At 39.0% G+C, this 10596-nt stretch overlaps 2 protein-coding genes across 6 annotated transcripts in view; one reads left to right on the forward strand and one right to left on the reverse strand.

Annotated features, from left to right (window-relative positions):
* The window catches only part of LOC145668376 (uncharacterized), a 233494-nt gene that overhangs the window by 97212 nt on the left and 125686 nt on the right, over positions 1–10596 (reverse strand). The gene's annotated exons all lie outside the window — the stretch shown is intronic.
* The window catches only part of Usp8 (Ubiquitin specific protease 8), a 135736-nt gene that overhangs the window by 72870 nt on the left and 52270 nt on the right, over positions 1–10596 (forward strand). For all 5 annotated transcript variants that reach the window (XM_081736156.1, XM_081736157.1, XM_081736155.1 and 2 more), the window contains one exon: positions 7471–7688. In XM_081736156.1, the coding sequence (XP_081592282.1) occupies positions 7471–7688 (218 nt within the window). The remainder of the gene's footprint in view (positions 1–7470; positions 7689–10596) is intronic.

Consider the following 10596-nt stretch of genomic DNA (forward strand, 5'->3'; position numbering starts at 1 on the left):
GAATTATTTTCGTACTTTACGAAGTATATGTATCATAGTATTTTTAAAGTAAAAAAAAAAACATTTAAAAAAATCATATTTCTAATATATTCTTTGCAAGATCCTAACTTTTTTTGAGATGCACTTTATATTATAAGATACAGATTTCCGTTGCAATTTATGAACTTAGGTGTATAAAAGCCTGTGTTAGCAATAAGTTGAACCAGGACATTTCGCTTCAAAATATGTATTTATATAGATATAGATATTGTAAAAGGCCATTTGTTGTTAAGTGTAAGAAAATAAAGATGGTAATGGTAGGTACAATCCTGTTCAAAAACATTTTGGCCACCTACCTTGCTTTACAACGTGATACTGTGACAACTATACATGGTGTGATTGGAAAGTTTTAAGACAATTGGCAACACTGCTCAGGAGGAGTATATATTTGGTCTAGGAATTAATTCGTGCGGTTGGTACGCACACATTGAAGCTGTAGTACAAACACAAAATACATAAATACCTTAAGAAAAATATTGTCCATCGCTAGCCACCACTTTCGCCCATCTGTCAGGCAATGTACGGATTCCGTGGCGAAAGAAGTCCTCATCCTTGGAAGCGATCCAGTCAGAGACCCATGTTTCGATATCTTCTGAAGAAGTAAACCGCTGTCCAATCAAATCGTTGTTCATGCAATCGAACAAGTAGTAGTCCGAAGGAGCAACGTCTGGTGAATACGGCGGGTGGGGTAAAACTTCCCATCCGACATTTTCTAAATAGGTTTTGACCGGTTTTGCGACATGTGGGCGAGCGTTATCAAGTTGAACAATAAGTTTATCATGTCTGTTCTCCCATTCTGGTCGTGTTGTGGCCAGAGCTTGCTTCAAACGCATTAATTGTCGTCGATAACGTTCTCCATTCATAGTTTCACCCGGTTGCAGCAGCTCATAGTACACCACACCTTTCATATCCCACCATATGCACAGCATAACCTTTGCACAGTGAATATCTCGTTTTGGTTGTGATGGACCTGGTTCACCTGGTTTCACCCAGGTCTTTTTTCGTTTAGGGTTCTCGTAATGGATCCACTTCTCATCACCCGTAATAATTCGATGCAGAAACCCCTTTCTGCTCTGTCGTTGAAGCAGCAATTCGCAAATGGTGTTTCGTCTTTCAACGTCTCTGTCTTTCAATTCATGTGGAACCCAATGTGACATCTTTTGAATCATTCCCATGGCTTTCAAGCGTTTGGAGACTGTTGTTTGATCAACGCCTAATGCTGCTGCAAGTTGTTCCTGCGTTTGACACGAATCCTGCTCGAGCAATGCTGTCAATTCTTCGTCTTGAAATTTTTTTGGCTGTCCAGCTCGCTCTTGGTCTGCCAAGCCGAAATCACCACTTCTAAACCGTGCAAACCACTTCTGACACGTTCGCTCAGCTAGAGCATGGTCACCATACACTTCCACCAAAATACGATGACTTTCAGTCGCACTTTTCTGCATGTTAAAGTAATGCAGCAGGACACCCCGCAAAAACACTTTATCAGGCACAAATTGCGCCATGTTCACTTAACTACAAACTGGTGTTGTTGACGCTTTAATCCACTGCCCTATACTACGAACGATACGCGATGACAGGGGTTTGCAACACATGTGTGGATACACGGAACTGTGGGACGCTCCGTTCGTTGCGCCATCTCTTGTCCACCCGCACGAATTAATTCCTAGACCAAATATATTTCACCCGTTAGCATGGAAGCGGTGGCCTGGTGTGTCCTTGAGACATGTTGAAACATGCAGCGAGATATCTTTATTCAGTACGGCGTAGCAACCAGTTGAGTGCGGGCGTGTGTGTGTGTGTGTTGATGGATTTTTAAGTGCGCAAACGCGTTTGTGTGAAATTTTGTTTCAAAACTGGGAAATTAGCTTCAGAGACTTACGAACTCACAGCTTTTGGAGACAAATGTCTGAGCCGATCAAACGTGTGTATCTGGTTTCACAGATTCAAAGATGGCCGCGAGTCAGTAGAGGATGACCCCCGGTTTGGCCGAAAAACTAACACACAATCATAGTCATACGTCTTGCAAATCAGATCAGAAAAATAAACACACTGCTGAACAAGACTGCACTTATTTAATATAAAAACACATTTACACGTGACGTTTCGATCTTCTAGCCAAGATCCTTATCAGACGTACGCTTGGACTTGTGGAGAGTGTACGTCTGATAAGGATCTTGGCTAGAAGATCGAAACGTCACGTGTAAATGTGTTTTTATATTAAATAAGTGCAGTCTTGTTCAGCAGTGTGTTTATTTTTCCAAAAAACTAACGAAAACATTGCGAAAGTTGGCAATTTAGTGCGCTCGAACCGTGGCTGAAGACCTGAATTTTAGTTTCTATGCGGTTCAGTCAATTTTAACTGATGATTTGAACATGCGTCGAGTGTCCGCGAAATTCATTCCAAAAGTGTTGTCACACGAGCAGAAACAACATGGACTTGAAGTGTCCCAAGAACTGTTTAATCGAGCCAAAATGGACTCAGTTTTCTTGAATAGGGTGATAAATCATGGGTTTATGGGTATGACCCAGAAACAAAGGCCCAATGTTTTCAGTGGAGGAGCCTAGATTTACCAAGACGAAAGAAAGCGCGACAAAGTCGGTCGAATGTGAAGACAATGTTGGTGTTTTTTTTCGATTCTAAGGGTATCGTGCATCATGAATTTGCCTCTAGGGGGCAGACAGTCAACTAGGAATACTACAAACGTGTCCTTCAGCGTCTGCGCGAAAATGTGCGGCGAAGGCCTGCCCTCTGGAAAGAAGAGAATTGGATTCTCCACCACGACAATGCACCAGCGGATTGTGTGTTCTCGATCCAGGAATTTTTTGACCAAATTCAACAATCCTGTGCTTCCGGAACCCCTGTATTCCCCAGATTTGGTCCCGGCCGACTTCTACCTCTTTCTTAAATTAAAATTGTCATTGAAAGGGAAGAGATTTGACTCAATTGATTACATTCAAGCAAATACGGAGAGAGTGCTTCACACCATCACGGAAAATAATTTTCAGGAATGCTTCCAGAAGTGAAACACCGTTGGAATCGTGTGTTCATTCAGCAGGGGACTACTTTGAAGGAGATCCATCACAATATCCTGTAAGTACTGAATTTTTAAATTATAAGCCCAGTCTTAAAACTTTCCAGTCACACCTTGTAAGTAGAAAATTTAGATACTTTGGCTTTAAATAAAAATCTTAATCAGCGTGAGATAATCCACTTTTGTTTGATATAATTCTGATTGTGGGTAAGAGTACAAGACTTCAAAGAGAAGTGGGTGGCTAGATTTTTTGAACAAAACTATACATAAATGTCTTACATCTCTGCCACGTAATCATATCCAATATCTCTGTACCTCAGGTGTTAATGATACGTTTTATACTAGCAGTACGAATATATAATAATAAATACTAAACTTTTTCTTATAAAGGAACAAATATTGTTACTTGTGTTTTGCGTCATGGAATTGTATTTTGCAGCAAATGTCACAGACTACACTGTTCGTTTCACGCAGCAGGCCTATTTCTGTGGATTACCTCTTAAGTCGCTAAATATTCATGTTTTTCCTCTTGTTTACAGGAAGAAAAGATTACTTCAGGAGTAAAGTCTACTGTAGATTGTGTAGACCTTTTCCTCTTCTGAAAATTGAGAAACTGTACACAGAATCTTAACTGTGGAGGCTTGGTAGCCGCCATATTCCTTTTATGAAACAATATTGTTTCCATATCCATTTACATTGGATGGCTTTTTGTGATGTTGGTTATCTTGACTGTTTGTTAATTCCATTATTTACGCTTACTACATCACTACTCCAGGAGAGTAGTTGCGTAGAAGTACCCACCAACTTCAGTCACACAGTTTATCATACATAAACATCAAAATATATTTCCGTTCGTTGTACAAAATTTAGATCTAAATCTAAATCCATTGCTCATTACTTAACAGCCATTTTATTTAATTCTCTCTTTTAGCATATTTGTTCAGATTGCTTTCTGACCCCTTACTTCGTTTATATCTTTCATGTTACAACAAAGAGTGTCTTTTGAGGTAAACATTTTCGTCACTTAATCTTGTATGAAACTGAAAACAAAAGTGAACGGCAAAATTAAAATCTGGGGATAACACCTTCTAGAAATAATAATAATAAACAAAAAGTACTATGAGGTTCAACGATTCTCATAGTGTGAACGTGACTGGCGTGCTAAACATAATATTACGAACCTGATTTGGAGTAGGAAAGTCTTAGAAACTTTTCTTTAGCTCCTTCTGGTTTCATAGTACTTTTTAATCTCAGGATCAGAATACTATATCTTCAAAGAAAAGCCAAAGAAAAGTTTCTAAGACTTATCTTCTCCAAATCAGGTTTCGTTTCAGGTATGGCAACGAATTTGACACTTGACACCCTCACCACTTAAAAAATACCGCGACGCCACCAGGGTTGTCCTCGATGTGCAAGCCGTGTTTGTTAGCTATCGCCCTCGTCCTGCATCTAAGTTTGCACTGAAGGAGACTGCGTTCAAGTATAGTTTGATCAAGTTTGTTCCATTTACCTTGACAAAACTTTCCAAAGAGCATCGAGTCTGCGCAGCTGTCGTCGACCTAACGTTCGTTTTGACAACGGAAACCCATAAAAATCCGTGAGTGATGCAATAGGGGGTTTTACAGAACTGTCTGTAAAACGGATTCATGAATTTCTGTTTCAGTCCCATCTACTCCGTGTACGTTACCGGAGTATGATTAGACTCGTGTGACTGGACTTCGCCGTATGATTGGACGCGTTGTCGTGGTGAATGACAACTCAAGATGTATCGTTGGCCTATAGGGACGGAACATCATGGCGGTATACTGGTTCCAAAATCTTTGTCTGTAATAAACTGCATTAAAATTTTTTTTAATCCATTCTGCGCAGTAAAAGTTAGCCATTATAGCAGTAGCCATCAACAACCATAAAGCCACGAAAAAAACTTCCTGCACATCCACGTACCCAGTCAGAACGACCTCTGAAGTTACGGGGACGACAGAAGATAGTACTCTTTTCTATTACGCTCCGACAAATATACGTCATTCAGAATCGTCATGAATTTCCAACTCTACCCTGCAACATGGTGTTCGTATATATCTTTCTACTGTTCATCTTCTGCTGTATAATATGTGACGGATGGAGCGTATGAACTTGAGCCTTATCCTTCTGTACATGTAAATCGTGTGCAGTTATGCGATTTACAGCCACAGCGAAACGTTGTACTGCCCTTGCTATTGTTTTAGTGTACCACATCGGGGAGACACCCAGACCTCCTATATCTCTGATATCCAATACCAAAGTGCCTTGCAACAGCAGAAATGCCCTTTCGTAGGCATATGGAAACTTTGTCATACACTGTTTACCTATTTAGCTATGATTATAACCGGTGTCTGAAAGAGCACAAATGTAGCTTTTCCAAATTGTAATGACCACTTACACATCAGCCATCCTCGTTGCAACCCAATACTCAGCACTTTCAAGCAATCCACAGTAGCTCCTCGGGCGGGTTCACGCATTCTGCTACGTAGCGATCGAATTCGTTACAATAAAACTGAAACGACCTTTTGGGTATGAATGAAATAGTTCTAATTTTATTTGGACTGATTATTAGTAATAAAATAAGCTGCAATAAGCTTTTCTTTTTCTTTCTTTTTTTTTCGCGAAAAGTGTAATTTTCTTCATTTTCTAAACGGTTGGTAGGATATCGACCAAATTTTGCATAGCCATGAGAAACATCGCTTTGCCAGGTTTAGAGAGCGAGAGAGAGAGAGAAAGAGAAAGAAAGAACAACTCGAATATTAACAGGAGTTTTCATAAGGTTCGCTGTTTTCTTGGAATATTTAAGAAAGAACTGTATCAAATTGATTTGCACATAGCCTTGCAAGAATGCGCAAAAAATAATCTTTTTCACAGTGAATACAAGGGAATTCTTTGGAGCAAGTTTAGCCAATTTGCTCCAACTTTGACTTTGGTTTTCCAAACTCTACTGGTAATGATGCTCGTTCGTTAAGTATTTCAAACAACAGCGCGTATCAAAGAATGATATAGACTGTTAACCGTGACTAGCCGTTTGTACCTGGTGCCTTATATATTTTGTTTTGTTTGTTTGCTATACTGTAAGCAAAAGATCAGTGAACATTTATACTTAAGTGATGTGATAGTTTATAATTGTGAAAATTAATTGTAAATAATAATATACGTTCATCTATGGTAACCAGCACTGAAATATAAAACTTCATGAGATGCAGCTTTTGTTTGTCATACTATAAATATTATGACGTGAAAATCATGATGATAACGTTTCGAATGTAAGTCCACATAAAACACAAGCAGTAGTCAATTTGTATCCGTACATACTTCTTCCGCTGATTTGCCTTCTTTTTGCTGGCCAGATCAGTAAGATAAGTACTTGAGTAATAGATAGGTGACGTAACTTCTTGTTGGTTCTTAAATATGTACTTTTGATATGGAAATATTGAAGGATAACCTACAGGTACTGCCGTTTTGCATTATGGATCTACGATAACGCATAACAGGGAAACGGGAGTAAGAGCAATTACATGTATTACAACATATCCGAACAGTATCATATTTAATCTGATTATCCATTTAAAAATAGCATTAATCCAATGTTTGTTAGTTGCCTCATTTATGCTTGCTTTCATGTGTTATTTCTGGATACTTTGTGCTGAAACAGACTTGTATACAATTCAGTTATAACAGTTTTAAGAGGAATTAAACTGACCCATTATTACAGATATTGACGTGGAGTAACCTTGGTATACATCTAATTTAACGTGGTATACATTTGTTATTTAATAAGTGTCAAAGTTTCTAATAGTATCTTCATCTTCCCCATTTACGTTTTCTTAAAGCATCTACTACAAACATTGCATGGCATCAATCGGTGCGATGTAGAAGTATCAAATAAAAGCATTTCTTTTAGGATATTATCAGTAACGGAAGTTTTATTCTTAAATATTTGAACTCACATTATTTACGAGTAGATGATTAGCATTGTTTGTAAACCTCAAGTGGCAACTGAATATTACATCTCCACCATTAAGGAAAACTTTAAGTAATATCAAGAAAAATTTCAGAGTAGACCTATGAAGGTTTAAATATTTAAGGTTGCAACTTTTGTTACTGATGATATCCCTTATTTGAATATATTTTATTACTAGAAAATTTTTGATGCTTGCCACTGAGGAAGATGGGTGTTTCCATTGAAAACTTCGAGTCTGGAGAATAATGGACTTAGTCCCAGACTATGTAAACTTACCATGAATAACAGCATGTCCGAGGTTTTTGAACTTCCGTCTCTTTCCACTTCATAAATGTTTTAGCATTGTATTAACATAAAATTTACTTATTTTGTTTCAAAAACGGTTTATTTTCATATGTTTATGGTTTATAGGACAAGGAAAATGAAATGCTTAAGCGTGAGCTGGAGGAGTATAGGAATAAAGCTTTGGTTACGCAGAGTATATCAACCGAAGAGAAAAATCTTGCAACGGAAGAGAAAAGACTTCAGGACATTATCAAAGTCAAGGAAGCAGAGAGGAAGAAAATAGAGAAAGAAAGGGAGACTATTCTGAATAACAGAAAAAATGTAGAACAAAGACTAGAGTTAGAGTAAGTTCACATATACTAACTTGTCTTCGTGTATTTGATATTTTTTACAGTATATTTATTACTAATTAGTATTTGGGAAACAAACAGATATTTGTCCATTGTTATTTTGTGTATGTATTCCTTCATTTCCTTTGGTGAGTTCTGACATTTTGTTAAAAATTTCAGCATTTTCTAATAACAAAAATGCATAAAACATGTGAAAATAAAATTGCTTCATCTTTTGCGTTGTTTAATTTGCAATTTATGATAGTTCTCCATAAAAGTTTTCAGTTCGCTTGAGTAACCAAATTATGGTAATATATATGCTTAATATATATATGCTTGCTTTTCTTTAAACATTGCGTTTGTATTTGGTCTAGGAATTAATTCGTGCGGGTGGACAAGAGATGGCGCAACGAACGGAGCGTCCCACAGTTCCGTGTATCCACACATGTGTTGCAAACCCCTGTCATCGCGTATCGTTCGTAGTATAGGGCAGTGGATTAAAGCGTCAACAACACCAGTTTGTAGTTAAGTGAACATGGCGCACTTTGTGCCTGATAAAGTGTTTTTGCGGGGTGTCCTGCTGCATTACTTTAACATGCAGAAAAGTGCGACTGAAAGTCATCGTATTTTGGTGGAAGTGTATGGTGACCATGCTCTAGCTGAGCGAACGTGTCAGAAGTGGTTTGCACGGTTTAGAAGTGGTGATTTCGGCTTGGCAGACCAAGAGCGAGCTGGACAGCCAAAAAAATTTCAAGACGAAGAATTGACAGCATTGCTCGAGCAGGATTCGTGTCAAACGCAGGAACAACTTGCAGCAGCATTAGGCGTTGATCAAACAACAGTCTCCAAACGCTTGAAAGCCATGGGAATGATTCAAAAGATGTCACATTGGGTTCCACATGAATTGAAAGACAGAGACGTTGAAAGACGAAACACCATTTGCGAATTGCTGCTTCAACGACAGAGCAGAAAGGGGTTTCTGCATCGAATTATTACGGGTGATGAGAAGTGGATCCATTACAAGAACCCTAAACGAAAAAAGGCCTGGGTGAAACCAGGTGAACCAAGTCCATCACAACCAAAACGAGATATTCACTGTGCAAAGGTTATGCTGTGCATATGGTGGGATATGAAAGGTGTGGTGTACTATGAGCTGCTGCAACCGGGTGAAACTATGAATGGAGAACGTTATCGACGACAATTAATGCGTTTGAAGCAAGCTCTGGCCAGAACACGACCAGAATGGGAGAACAGACATGATAAACTTATTGTTCAACATGATAACGCTCGCCCACATGTCGCAAAACCGGTCAAAACCTATTTAGAAAATGTCGGATGGGAAGTTTTACCCCACCCGCCGTATTCACCAGACGTTGCTCCTTCGGACTACTACTTGTTCGATTGCATGAACAACGATTTGATTGGACAGCGGTTTACTTCTTCAGAAGATATCGAAACATGGGTCTCTGACTGGATCGCTTCCAAGGATGAGGACTTCTTTCGCCACGGAATCCGTACATTGCCTGACAGATGGGCGAAAGTGGTGGCTAGCGATGGACAATATTTTTCTTAAGGTATTTATGTATTTTGTGTTTGTACTACAGCTTCAATGTGTGCGTACCAACCGCACGAATTAATTCCTAGACCAAATATTATACAATTGCTTCTTCAATATATTCGTAAGACTCCTCTGCAGAGGTACTTAAATGTACGTGTTCCTTTGCATATGCAGTAGTCACATTAAAAGAAATAATATAATAGTATTTCTAGACTAGTGGATAGTTCTTTTTTCGTGGTCGAAAGGTTTCGGGATCAAACCTATGGTCGGTTAGCTTGACAGGTTTGAGAGGTTTCTCCTTTAATTCCATTAGAAGAATATCGGGATGAAGCCTTTAAATATAGGCCTTGGTCGACTTGTTTTCACTTCTCTTCCATTCTTGTTATTGTTGTTTGGTGTTAAGTAGTGTATTAAACATGAAAATCTTGCTGGTAGTGGCTTATTTATTTTTTAATTCCTTTTGTTCATGTATTTGTTAGACATCGTCCAGAAGGTGTTAACAATTGACGTAAAATTTTAATCTAGCGATATAACTGCTTTTGATGTTCTAGTTTTTCATAATTCGTAAGATAGGGCTAACTACAAGGTAACCAGAAAAGTTCTCGCCGTTTTTGACGTTCCATTAATCATGCACTCACAGAGAAGAAACGAAATGATGCAATTGCCTACCAACCAATCTGGAGTTAGTCTGACCATTGACTTTCAATAATACTGGTACGTTCCGCACATATAGCAGTCATAGCTTGTCCAATGTCGAAAAGAAAAATGGAGGTATCGAAGCAGCTTTTTCGCGTGTATTTGTTGTATGATCTTGATGTGCCTGTCAACTGGCACATCAAGTCGCCGCATACCCCAGGCATTTGGAGAGAATGCCGTGAACGAACGCACCACCACGCAATGGTTCCAGAAATTCTGTTCGGGAGATGTGATTCTTTCGGATGAACCTCACAGTGGACGATGTGTGTGTTCGATGGTGTGGCGCTGAAAGCATTCATCGAGGTGGACAGTGGTCTAACGTGTGATGAACTTAAAGAAAGGTTCCATGTGTCTGTTGAAACAGTCAGACTGCACCTGCATGGGATAGGGAAGTCATAGAAGTTAAGCAAGTAGATACCCCACACATTGCCGGCAGCCAACAAGGAACAACGAGTGACAGACTGTTTGTCATTGTTCACTCGGCACCGGAACACATCCATCTTCTATTGCTTGCTCACTGGTGACCTAAAATGTGTTTTCTATGACATTCCCAAGCGTACCAGTCATTGATTGTTGACACGTGATCCTATTCCTCACACCTCAAGACCACCTCTGCACTCACGAAAGGTTATGCTGTCTGTATGCTGGTATTGGTATTATTGGCAAGTG

Source organism: Thermobia domestica, chromosome 13 (genome assembly GCF_964235325.1).
Source record: "Thermobia domestica chromosome 13, izTheDome1.hap1.1, whole genome shotgun sequence".
NCBI classification, from domain to species: domain Eukaryota; kingdom Metazoa; phylum Arthropoda; class Insecta; order Zygentoma; family Lepismatidae; genus Thermobia; species Thermobia domestica.